Source organism: Moschus berezovskii, chromosome 4, assembly GCF_049115385.1.
Source record: "Moschus berezovskii isolate FMDL1 chromosome 4, NW_MosBer_1.0, whole genome shotgun sequence".
NCBI classification, from domain to species: Eukaryota; Metazoa; Chordata; class Mammalia; order Artiodactyla; family Moschidae; genus Moschus; species Moschus berezovskii.
Window position 1 is genome coordinate 52755438 of NC_142463.1, and position 20172 is coordinate 52775609.

At 36.6% G+C, this 20172-nt stretch overlaps 1 protein-coding gene across 1 annotated transcript in view; it reads left to right on the plus strand.

The window, feature by feature from the left end:
• ACADM (acyl-CoA dehydrogenase medium chain) overlaps positions 1–19690 on the plus strand; it is a 36446-nt gene extending 16756 nt beyond the window's left edge. Inside the window, exons 7-12 of the mRNA XM_055402255.2 lie at positions 3120–3250; positions 5298–5406; positions 11236–11376; positions 11911–12006; positions 17222–17470; positions 18766–19690. Of these exons, the coding sequence (XP_055258230.1) occupies positions 3120–3250; positions 5298–5406; positions 11236–11376; positions 11911–12006; positions 17222–17470; positions 18766–18837 (798 nt within the window). The 3' untranslated portion in view covers positions 18838–19690. The remainder of the gene's footprint in view (positions 1–3119; positions 3251–5297; positions 5407–11235; positions 11377–11910; positions 12007–17221; positions 17471–18765) is intronic.
• The last annotated feature ends 482 nt before the right edge of the window (positions 19691–20172 follow it).

The following is a 20172-nucleotide window of genomic DNA, read 5'->3' on the forward strand; positions in this document are numbered from 1 at the left end:
TTGAACCCTCTCATCTTTAGCATCTCTTGCTTTGGCCGGTGAATTCTTTACCACTAGTGCCACTTTTAGATAATCTAGACGAGAAATAGTTCTGAACAGTGGACAGAAAATAATTTTGTTTGGAACACATTTTGCTTAAGCTGTTTATTACCAAGAAGAATGTCTAATAGATAAATCCATGTAAGAAGGTAAAGGTCAGGGGAGAGGTAAAGCCCGGAACTGGAGACTTAATAGGCTATTCTGTGCGTATACCAAACCTTAACACCAGTGGGGAGACTGATTTGGCAATTTAAGTCAAGAGTAAGTTTTATATAAATCAACAGTGCTAATGCTATGATCTGTATGATCTGTATTTAGATCTGACCTTTACCTTCCTACATGGACTTATCTCTTAGACATTCTTCTTTGCTAGACTTAATTGATAAAATGAATATATTGATGCCTTTGAATTGTGGTGCTAGAGAAGACTCTTAGGAGTCCTTTGGACTACAAGGAGATCAAACCATTCAGTCCTAAAAGAAATCAGCCTTGAATATTCATTGGGAGGACTGATGCTTAAGCTGGAGTTCCAGTACTTTGGCTTCCTGATTCCAGGAGCTGACTCATTGGAAAAGACCCTGATGCTCAGAAATATTAAAGCAAAAGCAGAAGCGGGTGACAGAGGATGAGATGGTTAGATTGCATCACCTACTCAATGGGCATGAATTTGAGCAAACTGGGAGGATATTGAAGGACAGGGAAGCCTGGCGTGCCGCAATCCATGGGGTTGCAGAGTCATACGTGACTTCCTGACTGAATGACAACCTGAACTGCTAGTACTTTGCCCTGCACAATGCTATTTCATTCTTCTGTGCCTAGATCTGCTTGCCTCATTTATTTGTCCTTCAAGACTTATCTCCTCCAATGAGTATTCACTGTATCTCCTCCAAAAGTATTCTTTTTACCCTCCTTATCACTCACTTCCCACCCCTCTATAGATCTGAGTAGTCATTTCTAATGTCCTTATGGTCCCTTACTACTTTGAATTAAAATGAACTGTCAAGGTTTCTCTCTTTGGACTAAGTATCTTAAGGGTGAGGAACTTATGTCTTTAGGCCTTTTATTTACAGTTCCTGTCACCCAGTAAATGTGAATGAACTTCAGCAACCCATTGTTCACCCTTCCACCATTCCTTTGTCCTCTTGGGAAATCTGTATGCCTTCCACCATCCCTGCCTCTTGAGAAATCTGTATGCAGGTCAGGAAGCAACAGTTAGAACTGGACATGGAACAATAGACTGGTTCCAAATAGGAAAAGGAGTATGTCAAGGCTATATATTGTCACCCTGCTTGTTTAACTTACATGCAGAGTATGTCATGAGAAACACTGGGCTGGATGAAGCACAAGCTGCAATCAGGATTGCCGGGAAAAATATCAATAACCTGACATATGCAGATGACACCACCCTTATGGCAGAAAGTGAAGAACTAAAGAGGAGAGTAAAAAAGTTGACTTAAAGCTCAACATTCAGAAAACTAAGATCATGGCATCTGGTCCCATCACTTCATGGCAAATAGATGGGGAAACAGTGGCAGACTTTATTTTTGGGGGCTCCAAAATCACTGTAGATGGTGACTGCGGCCATGAAATTAAAAGACACTTGCTCCTTGGAAGGAAAGTTATGACCAACCTAGATAGCATATTAAAAAGTAGAGACATTCCTTTGCCAACAAAGGTCTGTCTAGTCAAGGCTATGGTTTTTCCAGTAGTCCATACATCCATGTATGAATGTGAGAGTTGGACTGTGAAGAAAGCTGAGCGCGGAAGAATTGATGCTTTTGAACTGTGGTTCAAAAGAGTCCCTTGGGCTGCAGGGAGATCCAGCCAGTCCATCCTAAAGGAGATCAGTCCTGAATATTCATTGGAAGGACTGATGTTGAAGCTGAAACTCCAATACTTTGGCCACCTGATGTGAAGAGCTGACTCATTTGAAAAGACCCTGATGCTGGGAAAGATTGAAGGCAGGAGGAGAAGGGGACGACAGAGGATGAGATGATTGGATGGCATCACTGACTCGATGGACATGAGTTTGAGTAGACTCCAGGAGGTGGTGATGGACAGTGAGGCCTGGTATACTGCAGTCCATGGGGTCGCAAAGAGTCAGACATGACTGAGCGACTGAACTGAACTGAACTTATCCCTTTATCCATTACTGTTTACATCTTGTCACACCTCTGTTGAAGAGCCTTAAGAGGCTCCTGTTCTTTCTACCAGATAACAATTTAACTTAGTGTAATGAAAGTGTTCTTTGTTATCTGTTCCCTTCCTTTCTTCCCAGATTAATTTTCTACCATTCCTTTACATGCTGTAGAATCTGTGTACATGTTATAGAATCTGATTATCCTCTAAGTATTCCTTTTCATTTTTTGAGACTTAATTTAAGCATCACCTCTGGAAGCTTTCTGGACACCCTAAAACTAAAGAGAGTTTTTTAAGCCCTTTATGTATGACTGTAATACTTAGATATGTAATTACAGTATTCAGTTCAGTTCAGTCGCTCAGTCGTGTCCGACTCTTTGCGACCCCATGAATCACAGCACGCCAGGCCTCCCTGTCCATCACCAACTCCTGGAGTTCACTCAAACTCATGTCCATCGAGTATAGTATTCTATAATATTCATCTCCACTGTTACATCGTAAAAATTTTGAAGACAAGATATTTTCATCTCCTTTATAATCTGGTAAATAGTAGATACTACTCAGTACATGTTTGAATGAATGAGTTCATGTGAAATTGAATTTAACTTGGTTGAAGATACCTAACATTTTTAATTTTTGACATAGTTTATTGGCATTCTTCGTAGTGAAGGACAGGGAAACCTAGTGTGCTGCAGTTCATGGGGTTGCAGAGTTGGACATGACTAGCAACTGAACAACAATAATTGGTATCCTACATCTAGTTTTAAATTACATATTAAATGTTTTTACATTTGAATAGTTTGATTCTGTAAGAACATTTTATTTTTACATATTTTAAAATATTTAAAATTATTGACAAAAAATAAGATACCTTTCTGGTTCTAAATGTTCATAATTTAATAATTAACATTTATTTATTTCCTTTTTTCCGTATATTCAAGGCCTATTGTGTAACAGAACCTGTAGCAGGCTCTGATGTAGCTGGTATAAAAACCAAAGCAGAAAAGAAAGGAGATGAGTATATTATTAATGGTCAGAAGATGTGGATAACCAATGGAGGAAAAGCTAATTGGTATGTTGTTTAAAACATCTCTGTACATTGTTTCTTCATTACTTCATATTCAGAATCTCCCCCTCTCTCCTTTCCTTTGTTATTAAACCACCACAATTAAGATAAGTTTTATTTATGGAACTGGATGGTCCGTAAAAGATTATAAATAATTCAGTAATTTTCAAAAGTTCTAAGTCCTGAGCTATTTCTTCAAATTGTCTCAGAAGTTTAATTTGTAAAATAAAACAAAAACACGTGCTCTGGTTGAATCTAATTAGGAAAGCTAGAGCTCCATCTGCTTGGCTTACTATACCTACTCTCCATACTCTGCACCAGAACCTCCTTGGAACCATTCCCCTAAGACTCTGAGGGAAAAAGGAAAGCCACTGGTATTTCTCTGAGCAATAAGCATTATCTTTTAGAGTGGACAGAATTTTACTTTAATAAAATCTAAAAAGCACAAATATGTAAGTTCAAAAATAGTGACATGAAGTTCAACAAAGTGTCATAAAATCTTGAAGAAAAACGTATTTGATAGCACTATTTGTGAAAAAAAAATGAAAGGGTCAGTAGGAATCAACTGTCAGATGTATATGCCTTTTAAGAAGTGAATGTAGTTTCTTGCTGAATTATAGTGTCAAACAAGCAGGAAAAAATGGCAGCAGTTCTAGGAAACACTTTTTAAGACAGGCATTGACAAAATTGAATAAATTCAGAAGCAAGTAAATGTTCTTCATTAGGGTGAAGGTGGAAAACATGTCCTGTAAAGAATAAAGGAATTAGATTTGTATTGGGAGAATTTAAAAATTTTTGAAATAATGTCTCATACAAAGAAGACTAGGTTCATACATTTGCTTCAGAAAGCCAGTTTAGAATAAATGGGTGAAAGTGAGACAAATGTAGAGTATAGCTCAGCATAAGGACAAGCATTTCGATAGTGGTTCTCTCCAATATGTAAGTTGTCATGGGAAAAATGTATCGACTCATCATTGCAAGTATATGAATAGAAACTTACAGAGGAAGGACTCTGCTGATTGGAATAATGAACTAAAAATGGGCTATCTTTCCTTGTCTGCAAAAATTCTGATTCAATATATATATGTGTGCTCTTTCAGCATTATTTTTTGGCAAGAAATGCATTATTCCTGAGAGTGAGTTTACTGTCTATTTTAAATATGTCCATCACTTTTATGAGTGTCCAATATTATGGAGTGCTATACATCGTTATTTTTAAGTTACCATAATATCATCAAGTAATAAAAAAGTGAAGAAATGATTACAATGTAACATGATGAGAGAAATCCAATAATGCAATTAGAAACTTTCACAACCGTAAGAATTCATTATGAAACTGGAAAAAGTTTTTACTACTTTTTTAAACTATTAAGTAAAACTGTAGAATGAGTGATAGTTTATTAGTCTTAAGCACAGAAAATAAATTTGTTGTTTAAGGAATTTTAAAAAAATTGTGCTATTCCAAGCTATTTAGAACATGGGTTACATGGATATTTGAATGTTTTTGCCTTTTCTCCTCATGTTGCATTTTTAAATCTTTCTGGGAAAAATTCTTCTGAAGAGAAAACATAGCAAATATCATAATAATTCAACTATAACATTAACTCTGATTTTGCTGCATAAAGAGGACAGTAGTCAGAACATAGGGGTCTCTATTTCATTGCTCTTCATAGGCAGCCCCATTTGCCCTACTTTTCTAAATAGCTTATCCCTTAAATCCTTAAACTAGTTTTGGGAAAGAAAAGGTGTCAGTTCCAACACATACATACTTCATGTTATCTTGATATGAGGTATTTTTACTTGTCAGTCAAACAACAACAGAAAGTTAAATTCCATATTATTAATAGATAAGAAGTAGATGTGGGTTGAAATACCAGGTCTGCCACATCATAAGATTATGACCTGGGCAAGCTTTTAAATCTTTCTGATGCTTCGTCTATAAAATGGGGGTAATAATAATTGGGATTCTGGGAGGATTAACTGAGATAGGAGTCATCATATGTTGTATGTTGTTAGCTGCTGATACCATTGTCTTTATCATCATGTTTATTAGGTATTTTTTATTGGCTCGTTCTGATCCGGATCCTAAGGCTCCTGCTGGTAAAGCCTTCACTGGCTTTATTGTGGAAGCAGACACCCCAGGAATACAGATTGGAAGAAAGGTAAGTATATACTTATAGTGATTAAGGCCTCCAATATTGTTTTAATTATAAATTTAAAAATTACTAATTTCAGTTTCCTTTATTGAAAGCATTTTGTTTGTATTAAGTTGCAATAAAAATAAAGCTGAATTTGATGTTATCGGGTAAAATAATCCTTCCTAAAGATTTTTAAGTTGAGAAGAGTCATTTCAAGTCATTTGAAAGAGTGGCCAAATTGTATACAATTTGTATACATATACAATTCTTTATATTTACAGTTTGTCTATATTCTCATTGCTCCTGCTTCTCATGCAGCTTATTAAAAACCAGATTATATTTTTTTCTTAAGAAGGGTCATAGTATCTACAATGTCCTCTCAAATAATTCAACAAATTATGCTTAGTTTTACACACACACAAAGCACAGAAATGAAGCAAATGTGCCAAAATTGGTGAATCTAGGCAAAGGTATATAGGTATTCATTTTACTCCTCTTGCAATTCTTCTTTGGTTTGAAAATTTTTAAAACAAAACATTGAGGGGATATAGCTATCTTGGCAATTTCTTTTTTCATACATATATATATCATTGAAGTATAATTGATTTATAATGTTGGGTTAATTTCTGCTGTACAGAAGGGTGATTCAGTTATATATGTATATTTTTTTTCATATTCTTTTCCATTATGGTTTATCACAGGATATTGAATACAGTTCCCTGTGCTATATAGTTCAGTTCAGTTCAGTTCAGTTCAATCGCTCAGTCGTGTCCGACTCTCCGCGACCCCATGAATCACAGCACGCCAGGCCTCCCTATCCATCACCAACTCCCGGAGTTCACTCAAACTCATGTCCACAGAGTCGGTGATACCATCCATCCATCGCTATATAGTAGGACCTTGTTATTTATCCATTCTGGATATATTAGTTTACATCTGCTAATCCCAAACTCTCAATCCTTCCCTTCCTCACCACCCACCTTGGTAACCACAAGTCTGTTCTCTGTGTCTGGGAGTCTGTTTCTGTCTTGTGGATATGTTCATTTGTTTTGTATTTTAGATTGCACATATGTGCTTAGTCATGTCCAGCTCTTGTAACCCCCATGGACTATAGCCTGCCAGGCTCCTTTGTCCATAAGATTTTCCAGGCAAGAATACTGGAGTGAGTTGCTGTTTCCTACTCCAAGATACTATGTATAGGTGATATCATATTGTATTTGCCTTTCTTTTCCTAACTTACTTCACTTAGTATGATAATCTCTAGAGGAACCTTTATGTAGGTCAGGAAGCAACAGTCAGAACTGTACATGGAACAACAGACTGGTTCCAAATAGGAAAAGGAGTACGTCAAGGTTGTATATTGTCACCCTGCTTGTTTAACTTATATGCAGAGTACATCAAGAGGAACGCTGGGCTGGAAGAAGCACAAGCTGGAATCAAGATTACTGGGAGAAATATCAATAACCTTAGATATGCATATGATACCACCCTTATGGCAGAAAGTAAAGAGGAACTAAAGAGGAGAGTGAAAAGGTTGGCTTGAAGCTCAACATTCAGAAAACAAAGATCATGGCATCTGGTCCCATCACTTCACGGGAAATAGACGGGGATACAGTGGAAACAGTGTCAGACTTTATTTTTTTGGGCTCCAAAATCACTGCGGATGCTGATTGCAGCCATGAAATTAAAAGACGCTTACTCCTTGGTAGGAAAGTTATGACCAACCTTGATAGTATATTAAAAAGCAGAGACATTACTTTGCCAGCAAAGGACCATCTAGTCAAGGCTATGGTTTTTCCAGTGGTCATGTATGGATGTGAGAGTTGGACTGTGAAGAAAGCTGATTGCCGAAGAATCGATGCTTTTGAACTGTGGTGCTGGAGAAGACTCTTGAGAGTCCCTTGGACTGCAAGGAGATCCAACCAGTCCATTCTAAAGGAGATCAATCCTGGGTGTTCATTGGAAGGACTGATGCTGAAGCTGAAACTGCAATACTTTGGCCACCTCATGCAACGAGTTGACTCACTGGAAAAGACCCTGATGCTGGGAAGGATTGGGGGCAGGAGAAAAAGGGGACGGCAGAGAATGAGATGGCTGGATGGCATTACCGACTTGATGGACATGAGTTTGAGTGAACTCTGGGATTTGGTAATGGACAGGGAAGCCTGGCATGCTGTGATTCATGGGGTCGCAAAGAGTTGGACATGACTGAGCAACTGAACTGAACTGAGGACCATCTAAGTTACTGCAAATGGCATTATTTCATTCTTTTTATGGATGAGGAGTATTCAATTGTGTATATATACCACATCTTCTTTATCCACATCTGTTGATGGACATTTAGGTTGGGTTCATGTCTCAGCTATTGTATACAGTGCCCCTAGAAACATAGGGGCACATATATCTTTTCAAATTATAGTTTTGTCTGGGTATATGCCCAGGAGTGGAATTGTTGGATCATATGGTAACCCTGTTTTTGTTTTTTTGAAGAACCTCCATACTGTTTTGTGGGCTTCCCTGGTGGCCTAGATGGTAAAGAATCTGCCTGCAATTCAGGAGACCCAGGTTCAATCCCTGGGTCTGGAAGATCCCCTGGAGAAGGGAATGGCTACCCACTCCAGTATTCTTGCCTGGAGAATTCCATGGACAGAAGAGCTGGGTGGGCTATGGGTTACAAAGAGTTGGACACAACTGAATGACTAACATTTTTGCTTTCATACTGCTTTCCATAGTGGTAGCACCAATTTACATTCCCACCAACAGTGTAAGAGGGTTCCTTTTCTCCACACCCTCTCGAGCATTATTTGTAGACTTTTATTTATTTTTTAATTGAAGGATAATTGCTTTATCGAATTTTATTGTTTTCTGTCAAACCTCAACATGAATCAGCCATAGGTATACATATATCCCCTCCCTTTTGAACCTCCCTCCCATCTCCCTCCCCATTCCACCACTCTAGGTTGATATAGAGCCCCTGTTTGAGTTTCCTGAAACATACAGCAAATTCTCCTTGGCTATCTGTTTTTCATATGGCAATGTAAGTTTCCACGTTACTCTCTGCATACATCTCACCCTGTTCTCCCCTTTCCCCATGTCCTTAAATCTATTCTCTATGTCTGTTTCTCCACTGCTGCCCTGCAAATGAATTTTTCAGTACCATTTTTCTAGATTCTGTATATATGCATTCGTTCGTTCGTTCGTTCGTTCCATCGCTCAGTCGTGTCCGACTCTATGCGACCCCGTGGACTGCAGCCTACCAGGCTTCTCCGCCCATGGGATTCTCCAGGCAAGAATACTGGAGTGGGTTACCGTTTCCTTCTCCAGGGGATCTTCCCGACCCAGGGATCAAACCCGGGTCTCCAGCATTGGAGGCAGACGCTTTAACCTCTGAGCCACCAGGGAAGCCCATATATGCATTAGTGTACAGTATTTATGTTTCTCTTTCTGACTTATTTCACTCTGTCTAATAGGCTGTAGATTCATCCACCTCATTAGAACTGACTCAAATGCGTTCCTTTTTATGGCTGCGTAATATTCCCTTGTGTATATGTAGCACAGCTTCTTATCCATTCATCTGTTGATGGACATCTAGGTTGCTTCCATGTTCTAGCTATTGTGAATAGTGCTGCAATGAACAATGGAATATATGTGTCTTTTTCAGTTTTGGTTTTCTCAGAGTATATGCCTAGAAGTGGGATTGCTGGGTCATATGGTGGTTTTATTCCTAGTTTTTTAAGGAATCTCCATACTGTCTTCCATAGTGGCTATGTCAATTTATTTGTAGACTTTTTAATGATGGCCATTCTGACCAATGTGAGGTACCCATTGTAGTTTACATTGTCATTTCTCTAATAATTAGTGATGAAAAGTATCTTTTCATGTCTCTGTCAATTTCTTATCAAGTTAAACATGCACTTACCACATATCCAGCACTCCTAGATATTTATCCAAGAGAAATAAAAACAAGGACCTATGCTTTTAGCAGCTTTATTTATAATTGCTGAAAACTTGGGAGTGGCAGGGCAATGGGGGATGTCCATCAGCTGGTGAGTAGATAGAGGATATGTAGTACATCCATATTGGGGAGTGCTACTCTGAGATGCTGATCAGCAGCAACATGGATGGATCTTAAAAGCACTCTGCTAAGTGAAAAGTCAGACACAGAAGGATCACCTTATTCCATTTATGTGACATTCTGGAAAAAGAAAAACTTACGGACGAAATCAGATTTGTGATTTCTTGGGATTGGGAGTAGAGTAAGGGAATTGACTAAGAGATTACAAAAGAACTTTTAGGTGTGCTGAAATATCTTCATTGTGGTGATAGTTAGTACATATACATCTGTCATTAGAAATGTATATGTTAGAAGAGTCAATTTTTCTATGTGTAAATTCTATCTCAGAACACATAATTCTCAGAGGTGGAGATAAATATTAATAGAAATTCAACTTTTACTCAGTGCCTTGCTAGCTCTGTTAGTTAAGCTAAAATTAAATGTTCCAAAGCAAATTATGTTAAATGCTTTTACTGACATTTGTGGTAAAAAGATAGTCTTCAAACATACAATGAAATTTGTCTCTGTGGGTAATATCTACATGTAGACTTCAGACTACTGTTGGTTTTGTTGACTAAAAAAAGACGAACAACTTGAGAGTTGTGAGTGAAGTTTTATTTGGGGCAAAATGAGGACTACAGCCCATGAGACAGGACCTCAGATAGTTCTGAGAGACTGCTTCAAAGAGGCAGTCAGGGAACGTCAATATATAAGATTTTGGTGAAGGGGGAGTTCAATGCAATCAACTGCTTACTTTACAGAAGGTTTTCTGCTAGTCCCAAGGAGCTAATGTCACCATGAAGGGATTTAGTGATTTTCTAGCCATTCCCTTCTCCATGAGATCTTGACTCAGCTTAAACTCAGATCTCCTGTATTGTAGGTGGATTCTTTAATGTCTGAGCCACCAGAGGGAAATGGGAAGGAGGAGTGGCTTAATAGGACTGTTAAGTTTCCCAGGAGAGTCTGTGGGATCATGAAATCAGTTCCTGAAAATATCCAACTATCTAAAGAACTGGTAGGTCTTTACTATGGCTTCCCTGGTAACTCAGCTGGTAAAGAATCCACCTGCAATGCAGGAGACCCGGGTTCAATTCCTGGGTCAGGAAGATACCCTGGCGAAGGGATAGACTACCCAATCCTGTATTCTTGCCTGGAGAATCCCCATGGGCAGAGGAGCCTGGCGGGCTATGGACCCTAGTCCATGGGGTCGCAAAGAGTCGGACCTGACTGAATAACTTAGCACACAGCACACATCTAAAGACCTGTTCTGCCAGATTCCCTGGAGCACAGAGTACCTCATTCCACCCTGAACTCCATCAGGAGGTATTGAAAGTCAACAGCTGCAGCAGCACAGGGTTCAATCTCTGCAGAGGCAAATGGCGACTGCCCTTGTTATTCAGTCACTGGCAGATGCTCTCAGCAAGTACCATTTGTCATTGACAGGTAAGTGACAATCTGTAGTCAACAGTTTCAGAGTTTGTGAAACATTGTTTTAGATGAGAGTTTCACAAACTTTTTTTTTCAAAGATGTAGCATACATAAGTATTTTAGATTTTGAGGGCCACATGGTCTCTGTCACAAATATTCAGTTCCAGAATATGTAAATAGGTGTGATTGTAGTCCTGTAAAGCTATATTTAGAAAATAGGCATTGCAGGCCATAGTTTGTCCATCTCCATATGGGAGGCAATTGCAGAAAATCTTAAAGTCTTTAACAGTGCTTAGAGCAAGAATTTATGCTAGCTCAAAATACTATGTATTCATACTATGTTTCATACTATGTATTGTTTTCCTTATTAGGAATTAAATATGGGCCAGCGATGTTCAGATACAAGAGGAATTGTCTTTGAAGATGTGAGAGTGCCTAAGGAAAATGTTTTAATTGGTGAGGGAGCTGGTTTCAAAATTGCAATGGGAGCATTTGATAAAACCAGACCACCAGTAAGTAAGATGACTTAATAACCTTTATAGGAGTTTTCATTTATTATATTGAATAGTGTTGTTTTAACATTGTTTGCTTGGTCTGTATTTCTTTTTAAACATCTGCTTTTATTAAAGATGTAAGGATTTTTTTCTAAGAATTCTTCAACATTCTTGCTGTTACAGAAATTATTTTAGTAAAAGCAAAATTACTATAGTTGTTAGATTTACACAGAAGCATTTCACACTTAATTTAATCATTCCTGCTGATGTGTACTCATTCCTCTTGCCTCACTCGTTAGGAATATTTCCCCTGAGAAGCTTTCCTCTGTTAAACAGAAAGAATGATTTATCTCTAGGCTGTGATCCTGTGCCTTAACCTTTAATTCATATAAAATATAAATTTAAATGCTTGTCATATCCCCCACCCTTTATTGCCTTAAGGTATAGGTCAGCTTCTCTTTGCACAAGCTTATCTTAGATGTTAGGCAAGTAGCCATTATATGTGTGTTTTAAAGACAACATGAACTTCTGCTTTGTAAAATGTAATGCTAGGTAGCAGCTGGTGCTGTGGGGCTAGCACAGAGAGCTTTGGATGAAGCTACCAAGTATGCCCTGGAGAGAAAAACTTTCGGAAAGCTGCTTGTAGAGGTAATTTTAATACTATGCTTGTTTTGTTCAAATGTAAAACCATTCATTTTCACTTAATATTTGAAAACTATCTTTTAAATAAAAAATAGTTTATTTCTGCTTTGGTTGCAAGAAGATAATGTGAAGTGGAAGTGTCAGGGGTGGGTTTTAAGAATAGATTTGCATATATATATGTGTGTGTGTGTGTATATATAAAAATTTATTTGGCTGCACTAGGTCTTACCTGAAGCATGTGGGATCTAATTATCTGGCCAGGGATTGAACTCCAGCCCCTTCCATTGGGAACGTGGAGTCTTAGCCACTGGACCACCAGGGAAGTCCCAAGAGTAGATTTTCTTTAGACTCTGTTACTATTAATATCTGTTGTCTGGTTTGGGATTTATGTTAATTAAGAAGAAAAAGAGCAGCTAATATTTAAGTGCCTGTATTTTCTAATTCCGCCAGTACACTTTTTGTTTGTACTACAATTTCCATTAAAGACCAGGAAGCTGTGGCTTAGAATAAATAATTTGTCCAAGGACACACAATTTAGAAGTCATAGATCCAGGGTTCCATGTCATGCTCTTAATCCATGTTACTTCTCATGTCTTCTTGCTTATCAAATAATCAAACAATTTTAGTACTATTTTTGTTGTTGTTTTTTGGCCATGCAGCATGTATTGTGGGATCTTAATTCCCCAACCAGGTATTGAACCTGGGTCCTTGGGGCAGTGGAAACTCAGAGTCCTAACCACTGGATTGGCAGACAGTTCTCAAGAACTTTTTAATCTTATCTTTTCAAGCATTTATGCTTCCCCATTGTCTGTATTCTCTTCCATAACTCCTTCTGTAACTATTCGTTGCACAGTGGACACTCCTTATTTCTATCACTATGTGTCAGTGGTTCTCAAACTATCTGTTGGAAGATAGGTTTTGATTTCAGTCAACTGTGGATCATTATTTTTATAAAATATAAGAATGTCACAACACTATCAAATTATTACAAATGCTTACTCTCACTTTGTGTATCATGAAGCAGTCAAGTAACAATTTGTGGTCTATAGATGAAACTTGGATTAGTACACTTCTGTATCTCAACCTCAATTATGTAATTTATTTTTGCTATAATCTAGATAACTTTCTCAGATTTGCTTTTCAGTTTTTTTTTTTTTAACCCTACATCTAATCTCCTCTTCAATCCATTTAGTGACTTTTTTCATTTATAGAATTTATGTTTGGTTCTTTTTCATTTCTACCCTTTCTTTTATGGTGGCCTGGTGTTTCAACATAGCTTCTCTTTCTTCTTTTTTATCTCTTTAATTATATAAAACTTCAGTTACAGTCACTTCCTGATTTTTTTCTGTTATTTCAAGTTCTTAGGGTGGCTAACTTTTTGTTCTACTGCATCTCATCTCTCTGTTATGACCAGTTATTTCCTGTCTTAATTTTTGCTTATAAGCTTATCTGCGGCAGCATTCATTAGTTTCCTTCAATGCCTTGTGGAAGTATCCAGGAGACCCGTTTTTGTACTTTTTTTATACTTTTATCAGGTAGCCCAGAGGTTTAAGCATTCTTAGAGCTGTTTTTTTTCACATGAATTTCTCCACTTGTGAAATCCGGTACCACAGCTGTATACATTGATTACATGCTTAAAAGAGATTCCTTTTTTAAATCTCCCAGACAGAGTCTTGGGTAAGAAATAAGCTTCTTTGTGGCCTTCTTGCCTTGATGAGCTGAGACTTTTAGTTCTTCCTTAGGAAAGAGAAGTTCTTATAGGCAGAGAATCTCAATTTCAGCCCCTCATCGTTTTCATTCTCACATCTGTCTCTTGTTCTTCTTTGTTCATTAAAACTCCAACTCCTATCACATTAGACTCAAATCTCAGTCTGATTTTTTTTCCTTCCCCATGTCATTGCTTCTCAATCAGGATTAAATTTTTGGAGGCCCTTGGAGATTTGTTTCTTTTCTTTGAGTTGTTTTATTTTGCTTTTATTTTTTAAATAACTATGTATTGGCTGTATTAGGTCTTTGTTGCTCTACGTGCGAGCTTTTCTCTAGTTGTGGTGAGCGGGCTTCTCATTGGAGTGACTTCTCTTGTTGCGTGGCACAGGTTCTGGGGTGCAGAAGTTTCAACAGTTGGCACGTGGGCTCCGTAGTCGCAGCTCCTGGGCTCAAGACCACAGGCCCAATATTTGTGGCACACTTGCTTAGTAGTTTATGGCATGTGGAATCTACCTGGACCAGGGATTAAACCTATGTCTCCTGCATTAGCAGGCAGATTCTTTACCACTGAGCCACGAGGGACGCCCCCTTGTTTTGTTTTTAAATCAAACATTTCTTTGTGTTTGTGGACAAAAAGAGAGTTTATGTTAGCTCATTTATGTCACCAGAGCTATATGTATACAGATTAGTGAAATATATGTTTATTATTAAATATTAGTTTAATCATAAACAGATAACATCATTTTCAGGTCCTTCTCGCCAACTATCTGATATTCTTCTGGCTCTTTTCAACTCAAAATGGAATATTTTATGTTTCTTTTCTTATAGACTCTAAAGATTCTTTTTTGTATTCTTACCATCTGCACAATGATATTTTTGCCTCATGGGCTCTTACTGTTAAGTATAGAAAGTATGTTTTTGCTTACTACTTTTCTAAGCTAAACAAAGGAGATATTAAGCGGCTGATTTATACATAGCTTTAGTCTGTTACTTCAGAAAAAAAAGATTTTTTTTTTTTTAGTTTTATTTTAAGGGACATTATTGAGTGTAGTTTTCTAATCAGAGCTCTCCTGTTCACTCTCATGTTTACCATTGTTGTAATTACTACTTCTCTCTTCAAGAGAATACTGTGTCACTATCCTCATAGTGCTTAACTTGCTGTGGGTAAAGAAAACTGACAAAAGCAGAGGATGGTACTTTTTCTTATCAGTAAGTAAAACTAGGAACACCGGTAACGAATTATAGGATGATAAAATCTCTTAATAGTAGGCAATAACTGCCTACTCCTTTGTCTAGTCAAAATCTTCCATCCAGGTTAAAGCTGGAGTAGTTTGGGATGATATGAAAGAATCCCTTGTGAGTAACTGTCATTTGTATTGATTATTATTGCTACTAGGCAATATCTTTTCCCCATGGTTTCCATTTCTTGGTGGAAAAATGAATGAGGAGAAATACTATTTGGGACTTGAAACTGAAATAAGATATACTTAGAAAGAAATATACTTTATATCTCCTTTTTTTATGCTCAAAATTCTTTCAGTATCTTCGCATCACACTCAGATCAAAATCTAGAGTATGTGCAGTGGTCTTCTGTCATCCACACTGACCTTTTGTTGTTGTTTTTATGTTTACTCCTCCCGGCAGATATCCACTTCCTCATTCATTTCACTAAAGAATGTATCCTTGATTACCTTGTGTAAAATAACACCTAAACACTTGATATAATGATGACTGTGATTGATGTGTGTGTGCTCAGTCGTGTCCGACTCTTTGCAATGCCATGGACAGTAGCCTGCCAGGCTCGTCTGTCCATGGGATTTTCCAGGCAAGAATACTGGAGTGGGTTGCCATTTTCTACTTCAGGGCATCTTCCCAACCCAGAGATCGAACCTGTGTCTCTTATGTCTCCTGCATTGGCAGGCTGATTCGTTACCATTTATTGCCACCTGGGAAGATCTCACTGTTTTTCTTCATAGCTCTTAGCACTGCCCAACATTATATCATGTATGCATTTGTCTGCTGTCTTTCTTTACTGCCTCAGTAGAATGTAAGCTCTGAACAAGCAGTAAATTTCTGTTTTGGAAACCTTTATACTTCTAGCACTGATATGTTTTGCATTGTGAACTTCTCAACAAATAGTATTGCATTCATTAATTCATTTAATCCTTGAGGAACGCCTGAACTTCCATCTTAGAACTGCCTTTGTTATGTCCCATAGATTTTGGAACATTATGTTTCTGTTTTCATTTGTCCCAGGTATTTTTTTTAATTTCCTCTTTGATTTCTTAAGAGATCCATTGTTTTTTTTTAAATAGCATGTTGTTTACATTCCACATTTTTTGTGTTTTTTGCGGGATTGTTTCTGTTTTTGATTTATAGTCTCTACCACTGTGGTCAGAAAAGACGTTTGACATGATTTCAACCTTGTTACCATTATTGAGACTTTTTTTGTGATCTGACATGTTATCCATCATGTAGAATGTTTCATTAACTCTTTAAATAGAATGTCTACTCTGCTCTTTTGGGATCATGAATATATTTTTCCAAAGTTGTAAGCATACTTTATATTTGAAACTTTCGCATATCAAGGTATGGTGGACATAGTTCCATCCTATAACATATCTTGGCCATATAACTCACAGATAACTTACTGTCTCCTATTGAAAATATTTGTCTAAGTCTCCTAGTTGATTAGGCTTCCCTGGTGGCTCAGATGGTAAAGAAACTGCCTGCAATGCAAGAGACCTGTGTTTGATCCCTGGGTTGGCCACATTCTCTGGAGAAGGACATGGCATCCCACTCCAGTATTCTTGCCTGGAGAATGCCATGGACAGACGAGCCTGGTGGGCTGCAGTCCATTGGGTTACAAAGAGTCGGACATGACTAAGTGACTAACACTTTCCCAGTTTGATTGTGAACCTCTAGGGGATGAAAAACATCTTTTATTTGTCCTTACCATTTTCCCATCAGCACCTGATAGCAGTGCCACATTATTTTTCACTATGGCAATTTTCTTTTAAAAATCCCAGGAGCTGCTCAGAAGGATCCATATAATTTTTGTGGTGTTTTTTAATCAAAAATGTATAACCTCATTCCAATCCTGAGAAAACATCATGCAAACCCAAACTATGGGACATTCTACAAAATATAACCAATCAGTATTCTTCATAAGTGCACAGTGTCATGAAAGAGAAGGAAAGACTGAGGAATCCTACCAGCTTTTGAAAGACTAGGAAGAAATAACAGTTAAATTCAGTTGGAATCCTGGATGCGATCTTACAAGAGAGAAAGGACGTTGGTGGAAAACTTGGCCAAATTTGAATAAAGTATATAGTTTAGCTGATATGTTACCAGTGTTAATTATACTATGGTTTTGTAATATGTTACCACTGGAGGAAGCAGAGTGTAACTTTTTAAGTCTAAAATTAGTTTTTTAAAGTTAAAAAAGTTTCAGGGGAAATAATTTTAAATTATTCAATAAATATCCTTAAACTTTTTTTGTGTTTAATTCTAGCACCAAGGAATATCATTTTTGCTGGCTGAAATGGCAATGAAAGTTGAACTAGCTAGATTGAGTTACCAGAGAGCAGCTTGGGAAGTTGATTCTGGTCACCGAAATACCTATTATGCCTCTATTGCAAAGGCATATGCTGGAGATATCGCAAATCAGTTAGCTTCTGATGCTGTTCAGGTTTTTGGAGGCAATGGGTTTAATACCGAATATCCTGTAGAAAAATTAATGAGGGATGCCAAGATCTATCAGGTAATGTTAAAAATTATTATGGTTGATTTTTAAGAAACATAATATTCATAAATCATATGGTAGATCTCTGATTAGTTAAAGATTTTATGTCACAGTTAATAATAAATCATCATAATAAGTGGCTGTGAGCCTAAATTTTTAGAACTAATTAACACAGAGAAGAATGTTACTTTGAAGTAAATGCCTTGAGTGAGCAAGCTAACAAAGCAAATAGTGTAGACATGTAGGTTTATCTGAATAACCCTTCTTTGGTTCTTAACATCCTAGCTAATTGTAACCCACTCTTGGCTCTCCTAAAAGTTTGCATATCACTTAAACTAATTAAATTATTTTATTTTGAATCTTACCTGACAACTCTTGAGGTCATATTTGAGAAGTAAAAAAACATGAAGAGAACGTGATATTACTCTGTCTTCTAAATTAAATTGATGGTTAAGAAAACTTAGAGATGGATTTAGTAAAAAACTAAATTAGTTTTACTAAATAAGTTTTAGTAAAACTTAGATTTAGTAAATAAGGTATAAATGCTCATGCCACAGGTATCTTAAGTATTTATAAGCCATGCTCCTCAATATCTCCTCCATTACTTCCCTCAACCCCCAGGAAATTATTTGACAAATCTAATCTTTTAAAATCCAGAGGTAGAATCATAGAATGTTAAATAAAGAAATTTAGACAGTGCAGCCCCTCAGTTTAGATTTGAAAAAACTGAGGACCATAGTTTGTGCTTTATCCAAAGTTCCAAGTTTATTTGATAATGCTCTCCCTTCCCTGGAGCCTAAAATTATTACCTTTTTACTTTTCTCTGGCATCTGAACAAATAGAAATTTAAACTGGTGAGGGCTATCTTCTAGGAATACTTAACAAAACAAATCCTTCTAGGATCTTTTTTCATTAGCAACTCAGTTTCTTAGGAACAAAAAATAAAAATCAGGTTTAAGAGTAAGAATAGAAAATGACTGAAGGCGATAACTATCTAAAACAGCTCAAAAAAGTTGGTTGAATATTTCAGCAACATTAAACATTAGATTTCCCAAAGTATTTAACAAAAGGTTAAAACCTTTTGTTTTAAGACTGTCCTCCAAAATTTTGGTAGAGTTCTTATAAAAATTTTAACTAATCTTTAGAGAATTATGTATTTTCATGGTATTCAGAAAATCAGGTTTCAGATTCACTAGATTATAGACCGTATGTATGGTTTGATTCAGTTTAGTATTGGAATGGAGTTTAGAGTACTGTCTAAAATACTGAGGACTTACATATGAAATATATTTAACCTACTTTTTTTTTTCCAGATTTACGAAGGTACCGCGCAAATTCAAAGGCTTATTATAGCCCGTGAACACATTGGCAGGTATAAAAAGTAACCAGATCACCATGTTAATAATTGTTGAATAATTAGAATATGATTTACTATTTAAATTCCAGGAAAGAGGAAGGGCTTTAAGGTTTTTTTCCAGTGAAAATTTTTAACATAGGTTCTCTTGTACTAAACCTGTATAACTGATTCTAATAGTATTAGGTTGGCCAAAAAGTTTATTTGGGTTTTTCTGTAATGTTATAAAAAAACCTGAATGAACTTTTGGGCCAACCCAAGTTTTCTACTTTTGTTTAACTTTATGACTTGCCTTTTCTATAACACATTTGGTTTTATTAAAGTTATATATTTTCCTTTAGTTCCATTGTACCTGAATTACATTAACCTAGAAAAATACATTGGGTTTGTTGTTTTAACCTCTGAAAATTAGAGCAACAGAAATTTTTTGGAATTTCAGTGTTTTTCCAAAGACAGAAAAGAAGGTTTATAAAGTATTCAGAATGTTCCAAAATTTACATTGAGAAAATATTCTAGGATTTAAATAACTTGTCATTGACTTTGTAGACCTAATGGACTAATATTAGAGGAATTAATTTTACTGCAGTTTGGAAAGCATTTGGTTTCTCTTTTGTACAGTAATAGTCAAGAATTTGATGTTCATATTCTCCCTTTATTCAGCGACCAGAAGCTACATAAAAGTTTTTAATTTTGAATCCACATAATTCTGAGCCCACATTTCACTTGCCTTATTTTTGAAAAGTCAATACAGTTTCCCTTAAATTATTTTTATATGACTGTTGGTCTCTGGTTAACCTTTGGTCTGTTGTATACAATCTGATTTCATGCACATACATTCTAAAAATAAACTTAAATAAATTGTTCAATGTTATGTATCTGTTCAATTTGTGTATCTGTTTGTATTCTTTTCACGAAGGCTTATTATTTCATGTAATAGTGTATACTTGATTTATTTACTATGATGGAAAAAAAATTCATGTTTTGATTTTGAACTGCATAAAGTTAGCTGTCCATATTTTCATTAGATTGCATTATTAGATACCGCAGAAAATATCAAGATGGAATAATGAAAGGACCAAATGTGAATTTACTATTTCTTTGTAATTCTAAATGTTGATTACTGTTAAAATCTGTTATACCAGATGATATTTCTTATGTCACTTATTTTCCAGTTCTGATACCAACTGGGCATCCACAGTTCAATCTTATTCTGACAGTAATGCAGAATAGTTAGCATCTGACTCTACAGGTTTAAGAACTCTGGCCCACTCTGCTGAAAGTGGTATCTCACTTTCAATACAACTTATAAATCCTGGATCCCCAGGCTACCCACTACTTCTGTCTGCTTTGGTTACAGATTTGGGTA